The 16,176-nt window shown below is 46.1% G+C and overlaps 1 protein-coding gene across 2 annotated transcripts; it reads right to left on the bottom strand.

Annotated features, from left to right (window-relative positions):
• Window positions 1–5,000: 5,000 nt before the first annotated feature.
• On the bottom strand, window positions 5,001–15,715 carry LOC112263762 (AFG3-like protein 1). 2 transcript variants are annotated; one of them, XM_042319612.1, is made up of 17 exons: window positions 15,246–15,715; window positions 14,250–14,337; window positions 14,025–14,093; window positions 13,785–13,906; window positions 13,171–13,320; window positions 12,920–12,994; window positions 12,534–12,658; window positions 12,061–12,331; window positions 11,636–11,773; window positions 11,223–11,376; window positions 10,926–11,033; window positions 9,011–9,136; window positions 8,555–8,665; window positions 8,183–8,298; window positions 7,805–8,005; window positions 7,531–7,725; window positions 5,001–5,544 (listed from the first exon to the last, which is right to left on the bottom strand). In XM_042319612.1, the coding sequence occupies exons 1-17, from the start codon at window positions 15,372–15,374 to the stop codon at window positions 5,317–5,319; spliced, it is 2,406 nt and encodes an 801-aa protein (XP_042175546.1). In that variant the 5' UTR covers window positions 15,375–15,715; the 3' UTR covers window positions 5,001–5,316. The 2 variants fall into 2 exon arrangements, with proteins under 2 accessions (XP_042175546.1, XP_042175548.1); XM_042319614.1 differs by having other exon boundaries at window positions 5,002–5,544; window positions 14,910–15,715.
• Between the last annotated feature and the right edge of the window lie 461 nt (window positions 15,716–16,176).

Genomic DNA, 16,176 nt, shown 5'->3' with positions numbered 1-16,176 from the left:
ATTAATACACACTTGTACATGTGTGAAAGAGGGGCAAATAAGCACCCACCTAATTATTACAATGGTGCAACACACACTCACGTAGACCTTCATGATCCAATATGAAATCTAAAAGAAAACATCTCATATGAGACATGTACACTGCTTCCATCACATGGACTGGGAGATGTTTCGTATTGCGTCAGACAACAACATTGACGAATACGCTGATACGGTGTGCGAGTTCATTAGAACGTGCGTTGAAGATGTCGTTCCCATAGCAACGATTAAAACATTCCCTAACCAGAAACCGTGGATTGATGGCAGCATTCGTGTGAAACTGAAGGCACGAACCACTGCTTTTAATCAGGGCAAGGTGTCTGGTAACATGACTGAATACAAACAGTGCAGCTATTCCCTCCGCAAGGCTATCAAACAAGCTAAGCGCCAGTACAGAGACAAAGTAGAATCTCAATTCAACGGCTCAGACACAAGAGGCATGTGACAGGGTCTACAGTCAATCACGGACTACAGGAAGAAACCCAGCCCAGTCACGGACCAGGATGTCTTGCTCCCAGGCAGACTAAATAACTTTTTTGCCCGCTTTGAGGACAATACAGTGCCACTGACACGGCCTGCAACGGAAACATGCGGTCTCTCCTTCACTGCAGCCGAAGTGAGTAAGACATTTAAACGTGTTAACCCTCGCAAGGCTGCAGGCCCAGACGGCATCCCCAGCCGCGCCCTCAGAGCATGCGCAGACCAGCTGGCCGGTGTGTTTACGGACATATTCAATCAATCCCTATACCAGTCTGCTGTTCCCACATGCTTCAAGAGGGCCACCATTGTTCCTGTTCCCAAGAAAGCTAAGGTAACTGAGCTAAACGACTACCGCCCGTAGCACTCACATCCGTCATCATGAAGTGCTTTGAGAGACTAGTCAAGGACCACATCACCTCCACCCTACCTGACACCCTTGACCCACTCCAATTTGCTTACCGCCCAAATAGGTCCACAGACGATGCAATCTCAACCACACTGCACACTGCCCTAACCCATCTGGACAAGAGGAATACCTATGTGAGAATGCTGTTCATCGACTACAGCTCGGCATTCAACACCATAGTACCCTCCAAGCTCGTCATCAAGCTCGAGACCCTGGGTCTCGACCCCGCCCTGTGCAACTGGGTACTGGACTTCCTGACGGGCCGCCCCCAGGTGGTGAGGGTAGGCAACAACATCTCCTCCCCGCTGATCCTCAACACTGGGGCCCCACAAGGGTGCGTTTTGAGCCCTCTCCTGTACTCCCTGTTCACCCACGACTGCGTGGCCATGCACGCCTCCAACTCAATCATCAAGTTTGCGGACGACACAACAGTGGTAGGCTTGATTACCAACAACGACGAGACGGCCTACAGGGAGGAGGTGAGGGCCCTCGGAGTGTGGTGTCAGGAAAATAACCTCACACTCAACGTCAACAAAACTAAGGAGATGATTGTGGACTTCAGGAAACAGCAGAGGGAACACCCCCATCCACATCGATGGAACAGTAGTGGAGAGGGTAGCAAGTTTTAAGTTCCTCGGCATACACATCACAGACAAACTGAATTGGTCCACTCACACAGACAGCATCGTGAGGAAGGCGCAGCAGCGCCTCTTCAACCTCAGGAGGCTGAAGAAATTCGGCTTGTCACCAAAAGCACTCACAAACTTCTACAGATGCACAATCGAGAGCATCCTGGCGGGCTGTATCACCGCCTGGTATGGCAACTGCACCGCCCTCAACCGTAAGGCTCTCCAGAGGGTAGTGAGGTCTGCACAACGCATCACCGGGGGCAAACTACCTGCCCTCCAGGACACCTACACCACCCGATGCTACAGGAAGGCCATAAAGATCATCAAGGACATCAACCACCCGAGCCACTGCCTGTTCACCCCGCTGTCATCCAGAAGGCGAGGTCAGTACAGGTGCATCAAAGCTGGGACCGAGAGACTGAAAAACAGCTTCTATCTCAAGGCCATCAGACTGTTAAACAGCCACCACTAACATTGAGTGGCTACTGCCAACAAACTGTCAATGACACTGACTCTACTCCAGCCACTTTAATCATGGGAATTGATGGGAAATGATGTAAATATATCACTAGCCACTTTAAACAATGCTACCTTATATAATGTTACTTACCCTACATTGTTCATCTCATATGCATACGTTGATACTGTACTCTATATCATCGACTGCATCCTTATGTAATACATGTATCACTAGCCACTTTAACTATGCCACTTGGTTTACATACTTATCTCATATGTATATACTGTACTCGATATCATCTACTGTATCTTGCCTATGCTGCTCTGTACCATCACTCATTCATATATCCTTATGTACATATTCTTTATCCCCTTACACTGTGTATAAGACAGTAGTTTTTTTGGAATTGTTAGTTAGATTACTTGTTCGTTATTACTGCATTGTCGGAACTAGAAGCACAAGCATTTCGCTACACTCGCATTAACATCTGCTAACCATGTGTATGTGACAAATAAAATTTGATTTGATTTGATTTTGATTTACACCAGAGACGGGTCATTTTGATGGGGGTGGGGGCCACAAAAAAAAACGGATCTCATCATGACGGGCCACAGTTGCTCACGGGTCTGCATACCTACATCAACATTTTTCATGCAATTCTTCACAATTTGCCATTGGGTGGAGAGAAAAGGTTGCAGTTTTACAGCTAATTTCCTGCAATTCTACACAGTTTGCCACAGGGTGGAGAAACATTTTTGCAGTTCTACACAGTTTGCCACAGGGTGGAGAAACATTTTGCAGTTCTACACAGTTTGCCACAGGGTGGAGAAACATTTTGCAATTCTACACAGTTTGCCACAGGGTGGAGAAACATTTTGCAGTTCTACACAGTCTGCCACGGGGTGGAGAAACATTTCTGCAGTTCTACACAGTTTGCCACAGGGTGGAGAAACATTTTGCAATTCTACACAGTTTGCCACAGGGTGGAGAAACATTTTGCAGTTCTACACAGTCTGCCACGGGGTGGAGAAACATTTCTGCAGTTCTACACAGTTTGCCACAGGGTGGAGAAACATTTTGCAATTCTACACAGTTTGCCACAGGGTGGAGAAACATTTTGCAGTTCTACACAGTCTGCCACAGGGTGGAGAAACATTTTGCAATTCTACACAGTTTGCCACAGGGTGGAGAAACATTTTGCAATTCTACACAGTTTGCCACAGGGTGGAGAAACATTTTTGCAGTTTTTAATATGATATCGGAGTGAGACTGACGAACAAAATCGTTGGGAGCCTCCCGGCCGGTATTTCGACCATAACAAGTTTAGATAGCTAGCCACTAAACTAACTCCATAAATCTAAAGAAAATTGCTAATTGACTAACTAACATAACAGAAAAACTGATGCGCAACCAAATGTAGAAATTGCACCTGGTGTATTTTAACTCACAACAGTAAGTTGGGGCGGGGATTGACCCAAGGGCCTTCAAAATGGGGGCTTCCGACAGCAACCCATCCTTGATGTACATGATCACATATTCATACAAAAATTGTCAGACATACTCATCCAACACACAATGAAAAGGTCAAACAATGAATACTATACAACTAAACTCAGCAAAAAAACATCCTCACTGTCAACTGCATTTATTAACAGCAAACTTAACATCTGTAAATATTTGTATGAACATAACAAGATACAACAACTGAAACAAACTGAACAAGTTCCACAGACATGTGACTAACAGAAATGGAATAACGTGTCCCTGAACAAAGGGGGGTCAAAATTAAAAGCAAGTCAGTATCTGGTGTGGCCACCAGCTGCATTAAGTACTGCAGTGCATCTCCTCCTCATGGACTGCACCAGATTTGCTAGTTCTTGCTGTGAGATGTTACCCCACTCTTCCACCAAGGCACCTGCAAGTTCCCAGAAATTTCTGGGGGGGAACGGCGCTAGCCCTCACCCCCCGATCCAACAGGTCCCAGACGTCCAGACGTGCTCAATGGGATTGAGATCCGGGCTCTTCGCTGGCTATGGCAGAACACTGACATTCCTATCTTGCAGGAAATCATGCACAAAACGAACAGTATGGCTGGTGGCATTGTCATACTGGAGGGTCATGTCAGGATGAGCCTGCAGGAAGGGTACCACATGAGGGAGGAGGACGTCTTCCCTGTAACGCACAGCGTTGAGATTGCCTGCAATGACAACAAGCTTAGTCCGATAATGCTGTGACACACCGCCCCAGACCATGACGGACCCTCCACCTCCAAATCAATCCCGCTCCAGAGTACAGGCCTCAGTGTAAAGCTCATTCCTTCGACGATAAACACAAATCTAACCATCACCCCTGGTGAGACAAAACCGCGACTCGTCAGTGAAGAGCACTTTTTGACAGTCCTGTCTGCTCCAGCGACGGTGGGTTTGTGCCCATAGGCGACGTTGTTGCCGGTGATGTCTGGGGAGGACCTGCCTTACAACAGGCCTACAAGCCCTCAGTCCAGCCTCTCTCAGCCTATTGCGGACAGTCTGAGCACTGATGGAGAGATTGTGCGTTCCTGGTGTCACTCGGGCAGTTGTTGTTGCCATCCTGTACCTGTTGCGGGTGTGATGTTCGGATGTACCGATCCTCTGCAGGTGTTGTTACACGTGGTCTGCCACTGCGAAGATGATCAGCTGTCCGTCCTGTCTCCCTGTAGCGTTGTCTTAGGCTTCTCACAGTACAGACATTGCAATTTATTGCCATGGCCACATCTGCAGTCCTCATGCCTCCTTGCAGCATGACTAAGGCACATTCACGCAGATGAGCAGGGACCCTGCGCATCTTTATTTTGGTGTTTTTCAGAGTCAGTAGAAAGGCCTCTTTAGTGTCCTAAGTTTTCATAACTTTGACCTTAATTGCCTACCGTCTGTAAGCTGTTATTAACAACCGTTCCACAGGTGCATGTTCATTCATTGTTTAAGCATGGGAAACAGTGTTTAAACACTTTACAATGAAGATCTGTGAAGTTATTTGGATTTTTATGAATTATCTTTGAAAGACAGGGTCCTGAAAAAGGGATATTTCTCTTTTTGCTGAGTTTATAAAAACAATATATTTTCCCTGTGACAAAGATGTGACGACCATGGTCTCTAGGGCCTTAGAATGACCACACAGGACATGGTGCCTTCTTAAACCTGACACCCTCTCCTGATATCAGTCTGTCTGGGTCATGTCAAGTGCCTTCCTCTCGCCATATGAAGTCTCAACATGTCCCTCCAGTGGCCTGGTTGGGTGGGGGCCAGGTCAGACGTGGTGTCAGTCTACAGGTAAAGAGCCTGTTTGCGTTGCTGCTCCTGGGGGGGCTCTTCCATCCCCTGGTCCTTGTTCCAGTTCCTGAGGCCCTCGGGAAAGGAGGTGTCCTCCTCCATGGCCCCCATCCCCTCAACAAACTCCTCATATGTAGACTTCTCCTCGTAGGGGCGAGGACCCAGCAGCTCCAGAATATCAGCCTTGTCCAGAACCTCCTTCTCCAGGAGACGCCTCCCCACCTGGAAGGGAGACACAAGGGAGCGGATGGAGGTTAGACCACTTTTCAACCATGTTCTACAGTTGAAGTCGGAAGGTTACATACACCTTAGCCAAATACATTTAAACTCAGTTTTTCCACAATTCCTGACATTTAATCCTAGTAAACATTTCCTGTATTAGGTCAGTTATGATCACCACTTTATTTTAAGAATGTGAAATGTCCGAATAATAGTAGAGAGAATTATTTATTTCAGCTTTTATTTCTTTCATCACACTCCCAGTGGGTCAGAAGTTTACATACACTCAATTAGTATTTGGTAGCATTGCCTTTAAATTGTTTAACTTGGGTCAAACGTTTCGGGTAGCCTTCCACAAGCTTCCCACAATAAGTTGGGGGAATTTTGGCCCCTTCCTCCTGACAGAGCTGGTGTAACCGAGTCAGGTTTGTAGGCCTCCTTGCTTGCACACGCTTTTTCAGTTCTGCCCACAAATTTTATATAGGATTGAGGTCAGGGCTTTTCGATGGCCACTCCAATACCTTGACTATGTTGTCCTTAAGCCATTTTGCCACAACTTTGGAAGTATGCTTGGGGTCAATGTCCATTTGGAAGACCCATTTGTGACAGAGCTTTAACTTCCTGATTGATATCTTGAGATGTTGCTTCAATATATCCACATAATTTTCCTCCCTCATGATGGCATCTATTCTGTGAAGTGCACCAGGCTCTCATGCAGCAAAGCACTCCCAGGGCATGATGCTGCCACCCCCGTGCTTCACAGTTGGGATGACGTTCTTCGGCTTGCAAGCCTCCCCCTTTTTCCTCCAAACAGTGGCCAAACAGTTCTATTTTTGTTTCATCAGACCAGAGGACATTTCTCCAAAAAGTATGATATTTGTTCCCATGTGCAGTTGCAAACCATACTCTGGCTTTTAATTGGCGGTTTTGGAGCAGTGGCTTCTTCCTTGCAGAGCGGCCTTTTTTTTTAGCCTTTATTTAACTAAGCAAGTCAGTTAAGAACAAATTCTTACTTTCAATGACGGCCTAGGAACAGTGGGTTAACTGCCTGTTCAGAGGCAGAACGACAGATTTGTACCTTGTCAGCTCGGGGATTTGAACTTGCAACCTTCTGGTTACTAGTCCAACGCTCTAACCACCGCCCCTTTCAGGTTATGTCGATATAGGACTCGTTTTCCTGTGGATATAGATACTTTTGTACCTGTTTCCTCCAGTATCTTCACAAGGTCCTTTGCATTTGTTCTGGAATTGATTTGCACTTTTCGCACCAAAGTACAGTGCCTTGCGAAAGTATTCGGCCCCCTTGAACTTTGCGACCTTTTGCCACATTTCAGGCTTCAAACATAAAGATATAAAACTGTATTTTTTTGTGAAGAATCAACAACAAGTGGGACACAATCATGAAGTGGAACGACATTTATTGGATATTTCAAACTTTTTTAACAAATCAAAAACTGAAAAATTGGGCTTGCAAAATTATTCAGCCCCCTTAAGTTAATACTTTGTAGCGCCACCTTTTGCTGCGATTACAGCTGTAAGTCTGAAAAGGATCATTTGTGATGTAGCTGGGACCTTTTGGAGTGCCAACAAAAGAAGATCTTCAAAGGTAAGGCATTTATATTATCGCTATTTCTGACTTGGTTGAAAAATGTTTTTAATGCTTTTGTGTGTGGGGCGCTGTCCTCAGATAACCGCATGGTGTGCTTTTGCCGTAAAGACTTTTTGAAATCTGACAGAGCGGCTGGATTAACAAGAAGTTAAGCTTTATTTTGATGTATGACACTTGTATTTTCATGAAAGTTAAATATGACTATTTCTGAATTTGAATTGTGCGCTCTGCAATTTCACCGGATGTTGTCGAGGTGGGTCGCTAGTGGAACGCCCGCGCCAGAAAGGTTAAGAGACTTGGACCTCCTCTCTCGATATCTCACTCCTCTGTCACCATCTCTCTCCTACATACCCCTCTCTTACCCCCTCCCTCCCCCTCACCTTCTCCACCACATCTCTCTTCTCAGTGATGAGCTGGTGTGTGCGTTGGAAGGCAGCGTCTATGAGTGAGCGGACCTCCTGGTCTATGAGCTGGGCCGTGGGCTCGCTGTAAGGCTTCTCCATCACCATCTCTCCCTGCCTGGGGAGCTCAAAAGACACCTGGCCCACCACCTCACTCATCCCAAACTGAACCACCTGAGAGAAGGATCGAGGGGGAGAGAGAGGTTCATTAGAGTGTGTGTGTGTGCGCGCGCGCGCGCGCATGTGTGTTTACCTGTGCGTAGGCAGACTGCGTGACCTTCCTGAGGTCATCCTGTGCCCCTGTGGTGATCTTCCCAAAAAAGACCTGCTCTGCCACGCGTCCCCCCAGCATCATACACATCCTGTCAAACAGCTGCTCCCGCGTGAACAGGTACTGCTCCTTAGGGAGGTACTGAGCATACCCCAAACCCTTCCCCCGGGGGATGATTGACACCTGGGACAGGAGAGGAAACCAACAGGTAAGATCCTACATTCTGCTCAGGGTGAAATTGAGGGATAGGTAGAACAGGGACAGTAAGGACAGAGAAGAGACAGTGGTTGGGGATAAAAAGGTGATAGAAGAGGAGAGAATGCTATTGAGGAGGGAAGAGGGGAGGAGATGGCCACACACCTTGAGCAGAGGGTCAGCGTGTTCCAGGTACCAGCCTACCACAGCATGACCAGCCTCGTGGTATGCTACAGTGGTCTTCTCTACTGCCTGTAGTACCTGGGTCTTCTTCTCCAGACCTGGGGGGAAAGGAGGGCATGTTTACAACCACAAAGTGTGTGTGAGTTTCATGTCTCAAGGCTGCACTTTTGTGGTGTTAGGAGAAGGGGCTTGGTTACTTGTTCAGGAGTAAAAGAGTGGCCTCACTGGCGCCGACAGACAGGGCAGAAAGGTCAACACCAGTCAGCCTGACAGTTACATTCCAAAGATGAACTCCCCGTTTGAGCCCTGACATCCACTCTCCCCACCATCCCCCAGTCAGTGATAGTAGCTTACCTCCGATGACCCTCTCTATGGCCTGCTCAAAGTGCTTGACGATGATAGACTCGTTAAGGTAGCGTGCTGCTATCAGGGCCGCCTCATTACACACGTTGGCAATATCAGCTCCTGTATGTTGACAGAACCATGTACTGTGTTAATTTCGTCATTACTTTTAAAGGGATAGTTTGGGACTTTGGAAAATCCCTTTATCTACTTCCCTGACGAGCAAATTCTAACTAGAGTATCGCAAAGACTGGAAGTATTTGGGTAAAGCTAGCGCAAAGACGAAGTCTCGCTAATGCTAGTTTGCTTTGGCCTGCAAAGCCACCTCTAACTTCCTTCATACTGGAAACAGAGACATAAAAAATGGTATCCATGAGTTCATCTGACTCATTTCCAAAATCCGAACCATCCCTTACACAGCTAGCTGTCAACGTGCACACAGACAAACACACCTGGCCCTGCACTCACCAGTGAAGCCAGGTGTGAGGGCAGCTAGTTTCCTGGCCAAAGCTTCAGAGTTTATACTGGAGTCCAGCTTCAGAGGCCTCAGATGGACCTTAAAGATGGACGCTCTGCCCTTTATGTCTGGTGGACCTGAGAGGAGAAGATGGGAGAGAGAGAAAGAGAGAATTTGAATTAGTGTAGGGATAGAAAGAGAAAAAGAAGGGGGATCGGGTTTGACAGGGAGGAAGTGTAATATATTTATGGGAACGGATGACTGGCCCAGGCAGGAGAGGAAGAGGGAAAACATTGACACCCTAGTCAGAAGGCCCAGCTGAGCAGCTTGCCTCCTATCCCTAATGGCTACTGTCCTCCGGATACATAACCTTTTGGTATATAGAAGCTCTCGCTCAGGCTGCAATTAGTTTCCATGACAGACAGAAGAATTCAGGCCAGTGAGGCCAGGCCAGTGAGGCCAGGCCAGTGAGGCCAGGCCAGTGAGGCCAGGCCAGTGAGGCCAGGCCAGTGAGGCCAGGCCAGTGAGGCCAGGCCAGTGAGGCCAGGCCAGTGAGGCCAGGCCAGTGAGGCCAGGCCAGTGAGGCCAGGCCAGTGAGGCCAGGCCAGTGAGGCCAGGCCAGTGAGGCCAGGCCAGTGAGGCCAGGCCAGTGAGGCCAGGCCAGTGAGGCCAGGCCAGTGAGGCCAGGCCAGTGAGGCCAGGCCAGTGAGGCCAGGCCAGTGAGGCCAGGCCAGTGAGGCCAGGCCAGAGCTGCCTACCATTGTACAGCTGGACTGGACTTTGGGGAAAATGGATCCCAGCTGTCAGAAATAGCCTAGATCAGCCATCTCATCTCACTCACAAAGAGTACAACCACATGATATAACATGTTACTGCAATGTTGGGCACAGCTCAAATCAGACCGCTATCGACACAGATAAGGCAATTAGGCAAGTTATGATATCACTGATAATGGCAAAAACATTTTGCAGTCAGTGCTTTTGCCAAGAATTTGACCAAAAATATGTCTGTGCACTTAAAGTTCTCACTTCTAAAATGGCTTGATTACAAGGACTAATTGCGAGTACAAAAACCACAGGCAAGCTTTTACTGCATTGCTGAGATGGGGTAATGTCAAACTGTAATCATGTCGGCAAGGGCTCTAGGGAGTGGTTTCACTACCCAGGGAAAGAGGACAAAAATGGTCTTAATCACATTCATTTCAGCCAGGGCTGTATGGGACTAGAATATGGAGACTAGACAGTGGTCTAACATAGATAGACCAGGAGTTTTTCACTGACCACATGACCCAACTGCGAAAAACTCTGGGCTCTAGTTAGAATTTATAGCGTAGGGTTTTTCAATAGACTGCGCTGAAGATGCTAATCCAATGACAGGGCAAAAAACTCATTCTGTTTGTAGGCTGTGTTGACCAGAGAGGAAGAGTTGTCAAGAGAGCAGAGCCAGAACATCAGAGCAAAGAAAGCAAGGCTAATGCCACGTTAATACAGGGGACTCTATTCCAGGTAAACCATGTTTAATCCAGGTGAACTACGCTCTTTGAGTCACAGTACTGAACACACTGATAAAGCACTTTTTAAGTAGCTTTAACTGTAGAAATAAACATCATTGTGTATACCCTATAGCAGCTAGGTAGCAGCATCTACCCAACTCCACATACTGTGACGTATATGTAGAATGCACTGTATATGTGAGGTACTGATAGAGTTGGACTCTGAAAGAGGGGCCAATGAATTGTCTGATAGTCTGTAACAATGGCTGTGTTGATCTGTGGCGACAGGTAGGGACAGATTAGGCCCTGCTAAAGTTAGACTATCTGTACCTACTACAGTATTTAGATCATTGACATAATGTAGAGCTATGACAGAAATAAACAGGTCCAGGCCACACAGATGCTATTTATGGCGTGGACTGACTGTACCGTACCTATGTAAATCTGTCTGTCGAAGCGCCCAGGTCTCATCAGTGCTGGGTCCAGGATGTCTGGTCGGTTGGTTCCAGCCAAGACGACCACGTTAGTGCTGGTGTTGAACCCTACAGAACCAACAGAGAAGTGATGGGGAAAAAACAGTTGAGATTGTATGGAAGGGTCACATAATAAACAGGACACATAACTATGGTTAATTAAACATGGCACATTCATTGAGTGTCTTTGGGAATCATTTCCCTTTTGCTTCATTTAACCTTGATTTAACCAGTGTAAGACGACCAAACCAGACCTACCATCCATCTCCACTAGCAGCTGGTTGAGTGTGTTCTCCTGCTCACTCTGTCCCCCAAAGTTCCCTCTGCCTCTCTTCCTGCCCACGGCATCTATCTCATCGATGAACAGGATGCAGGGAGCGTTCTTACGGGCCATGGCAAACATATCCCTCACCTGGAAAAGGAATGGGTTACATTACTGGGTGGGTCCACAGCACAACAAATCAACACTTTAGCAAAGTTGATCATGCTTATTGTATAAAACACATGTCAATACAGTGATTCAGAGAGTCAAGTATTTATTCCCATAGAGGAGTGAAACAAGTGCGTGACCTCAAAGCAAATATTTAGACAAAGAGAGGAAAAGCTAACAGAAATCCACCCGGTTATCCAACTGTCCCTCTTCCTCCCCTCTCCCCTGGGGTAGTACTCACCCTGGCTGGACCCACGCCAACAAACATCTCCTGGAACTCAGATCCGTTGACGGTGATGAAGGGGACATTGGCCTCTCCGGCTGTGGCCTTGGCTAGCAGGGTCTTCCCTGTGCCGGGGGGACCCGACAACACTGCACCCTGGGAAGCACATGGTCATAGCTGGTATAAGTGGGCACTCTTGTGAGTACTTGGAGGTTAGAGTGCAGTGGTGACTGAGATGCAAATGTCTATGCAAACAAACAGCCAATTAACTATAATCTCAGCTCTTCATACTGCATAGACAAATTCAACTGCACAGTGTTTTCCTGACATGGCCATGAAATCCAACACACTGCTATTTTTTCTCTTGGTGAGCATCATCCTGAACAACAGGTTAATCCGAGTAGTGTTTCAGATGCTGGTATGGTATCTAAAGAAAGAGTTACCTTGGGGATCTTGGCTCCTAGGTCCTGGTACTGCCGGGGGTTCTTCAGGAAGTTGACAAACTCTAGGATCTCCAGCTTGGCCTCTTCGCAGCCCGCCACATCCTTAAATCTCACGTCAATGTTGTCCTTCATGATCTTGGCCTTGGATTCGCCCATGCTGAAGGGGTTGCCCCGCCCCCCGCCACGCCCTCCTGCCATTGGTCCCTGGCGCATGGTGAAGAGCAGGAAGCCAACCAGCAACAGGGTTGGAAGAATGCTCATCAGGAAAGTACTATATATAAATAAAAGAGAGGAGAGATCATTAAGGGGCCAATCAATCTATCAACATCTCTAGGGTCAGTGAGAGCATGATAGAGAGGACCTTCAAATGAGCTTCAACCCCACAGCTCCTAATCTGAAAAACATTCAAATAAAGTCTTCCTGTTCCCACAGCTCTCCACCCATCCCATGGCCTAGACCTCATGATGTCTCACCCGTCGCTCTCGCTTCCATAGATCACAGGTACTCTGTGTGTAGAGCCCAGGCCCATCTCCTGCTGGGCCAGCTCCAGGTTGCGTTCAAACGTCTCCACGCTGCCGATGTTGAACCACAGGTAGCTCTGTGACACAGAGAGAGACAAGGGGATGTGAACACACTTATAACTGTTGGCATTCCTCACTGGTTGAATTCTAAGCAAAACATTATGGAACGTAACCACATAAGACTAAAGAATACATCTAAATCCAAATGCTTATCTTACTAACTAGTAAACTCTATACATGTCTTGAAGTCCAAAGAAAGGGGACCTATCGATAGTGTAAAAAAAACACAAAAAAAACAAGACTCCCAAATGTCTCCCCTGCGATTATTTGGTCCATACCACCTCTGACGTGTTGACTCCATGCACTGGGATGACTCTGACATACTGTTTGTTGACTACCTCCAGACGGTCCACCTGTACAGAGAACACATCAAAGAATGAAGACCTCAGACTCACTGTTCCACACACAAACAATGACATAACAGCTCCAGGCATGAAAACACATGCAATAATACTTTACTTATGGGTCTTATAAAACGTTATTACATAGTAACTAGTGAAGAAAAGTAAACATAGCCCCTGTCTCTCACCAGTCCTCTAGCCAGGTAGTTATTTACAAAGTCCTTCCAGGAGACTTCCTTCCCAGTCTCTCGGAAGTAGAAATACAGGAAAGCAGAGGCCATGCCGGCGAATCCGATTGCGACATTGCGCGTGGTCTTCTCATCCCAGGGGAAATCATTCTGTCAGATTCAGAGAAAACAATGAGGGGAAACAGGGTGGAAATTATGTATACAGAAGACCGTCTCATCAACACAACACACAAGCGAACACACACAGACACAGTGTCTGAGTGGAAGCAGGCAGAGTGGGGCTCTGGCCACCGTCTGCCTCCCTCTCATGCAAACTGTCAACTCCCCCTTTAGCAGTATGATAAAAGGTGACCCTTTATCCTCTTACACAGCAGTCCTTTAGAAATAGAACTCAACTTTTTTTACTTTCCTCTCTCTTCCATTACATAACAGGCTGCCAAACAAGGCATTATTGACTGACGTGTTTATGTAGCGTCTCTGGTTCAGATCAGGTAGATTAAAGGGGTGGAAAATCAAACATGAATGATGACAGAGTGCTGTTGTTGTGGAGAAAACAGGCACATCTTGTTTGTTTACATGTCTGCTCTGTAGAAAGTGGAGGCTTTGAAACAGACCTGGAAGCGTGTCCACCAGTCTGATTCATCCTTCCTTCCGCCTCTCCTCCTCTCTCTCTCGCCACCTGCATTTGGTCCCCCTTCTCCTCCGCCCTGAGATTCTGGCTCTTCGGTCTTCTCATCTAAACAAGCAAAATGACACAAGTAATGAAATCACAGACAACTGACTGTCCATCATTGACATCCCAGTGTTTTAACAGTGGGCCAGTAGAGAGACAGGATATAGGCCATCAGTCATACCTCCGGTCTCTTCAGATGATTTGTTCACTCCAGGAGTATCCTCACACTTTGGGAAGAACTTCTCAAATCCTGAAGCAATTAAAACATGGAATTAGCATAGGGATTAAAGATGTAGGACACAATCAAACAACAACAAAAATGAATTGCACAGTCATCTGTAATTTCCATGGTCATTACATGCATAGATGATAACATCAACACATTCCTGGTGTTAGAGTGATTTACCTTGTGGGGGATTGGAACTGAGCAATCGAGCCAATGTGTAAATGCATTGATTTAATCCCATGGGATTGATTCTTTTTAATGTGGAACACTGAGGAGAGAGCAGGATTGGATTAACACAGCCTACCTTGAATCTCATATTTGAAAGGGTTAACATATCTGCATTAGGCTACTGATATTCAACGATACACAGTTGAAGACAATTCATTCGTTATTCACTGAATATTCTAATTATGCTCCCAAACATTTAAATGGGTAGAGCAGCAGACTTACTTTTTATAGTTTACTCTCTGTTAGTCAGCCCCTCTACAAAACATTTTGGGGTGTGCATCATTTTTTATCCCTTTTACTATTCACTGAATATACAACACATCATAATAACTGATTCTTATTATAGTAAATAATATTAAAAAGTCCTTAATAAACAGATTAACTCATTGAACTGTTAGGCTATAAAAGCATCGATTTGGCAAAAGGCCCTAGAATGTGTCACGCAATTTGGGTCAAGGCTAGAAAAATACGAAAGGCTCCGATACCGTTGCGACGGAATGCAGTTTGTCAAATGTACGTCAAAAGTAGACTTATTTTGCATTTTATCTAACCCTAACAAATTGTCCTAACTTTAACCAAATTATCATAAAATATTACGATAATGCTCCTAACCTGCTACGAAAAGTCAAATCTGACGTTAATTTGATCAAAACTGGAGAGGTCCCTTCTAGCCATGACCCATAATGTGCTGCAGCGGAGACGAACTTCCCCACAGAACGCAGCAACTCGATGTTATGAAATGAATGAGAGGAAAAAAAGTTTCATAAGCAAGGAAGGGATCTTTATGTAAGAAACTCTTTATGACAAAGTTCATCAAGTAAAGGCAAACACGGCTTAATCATGCATTTGTAAATATATTGTACATTTGGCAATTAATGTGTGATATCATTACATGGTTCTTTTGCAAGTTGACGGCAGACGGAATTATTTCAAGAAATGACACCCTACCTTCGATAATGCGCTAACGTTACTGTAGCGAAAAGCTGCAGGGATGGTGGCGCAGCCTCTGCCCCAAGCCTGCACCCCGTTCCGCAGGGGCACAACACTCACTGAAAGCAGCCCCATCATGCGAACCATATTTCGGCTGAAGCAGAGTATCCCCCTGTTGCGGTATATCGACTCCCGAGCCTCAACTGTTTAAAACTAGCTACGATTACACAGAATGAGATAAACCAAGTCATCAACCATATATAAGCCTGACGTAAAATAATGTAAACAAAAAATAACATTCACAAATACGTATCTATGAATCTATCATTGCTGTCAATCATTCGTTTTGTGAATTGTACAATAAGGAAATTCGATTAATTTTAGTTAAAGTATTCACATTTTATTGTTTTTATGTTCGTGCATTCCCACGACCTCATCGGGTCCTTCGAAGGACCAGACCGCTCCATTGCGATTGGTCAATATGCGTGGAACGAAAAAAAAATAAAAAATGCATGGAACGATAACAACAATAAGTGAAGTTTATGAAAATGAGGGCGTTCTATTAACCCGAGCCGCAGTGCACATGTCTATGAACGATCAAACGCGGTGGAGCGCCCTTCTCAAAATTTACAGTAATCTGTAAGGTTGTCAACAAGGTAGCAAGGTCCATAAATGTACATTTCCTGTCCACACATATGTTCGAATTTTCGAACTAGTTTTCATTGGGATGGGAAGGCAGATAAAGTATTTTTATTAAAAAAATAAATCACATGTGCATGTGAAAATACCGACTCATACTCTTTACTCCACGTGCTTGATGTAGCCTAGGCTATGTCACTTTTCTTTGGAGCCTACTTCACCGTGGGCTTTGAACCACGGAGGTGGGGGGCACCTGGCTCACCCCAAGGAGGAAGCCCGGTTCCAAAACGAACGCACACCTGCCCAAACT

The sequence above is a fragment of the Oncorhynchus tshawytscha genome, unplaced genomic scaffold, assembly GCF_018296145.1.
Source record: "Oncorhynchus tshawytscha isolate Ot180627B unplaced genomic scaffold, Otsh_v2.0 Un_scaffold_4_pilon_pilon, whole genome shotgun sequence".
Taxonomy (NCBI): Eukaryota; Metazoa; Chordata; class Actinopteri; order Salmoniformes; family Salmonidae; genus Oncorhynchus; species Oncorhynchus tshawytscha.
The sequence above is the reverse complement of the archived record's forward strand: the minus strand, read 5'-3'. Positions and strand labels throughout refer to the sequence as shown.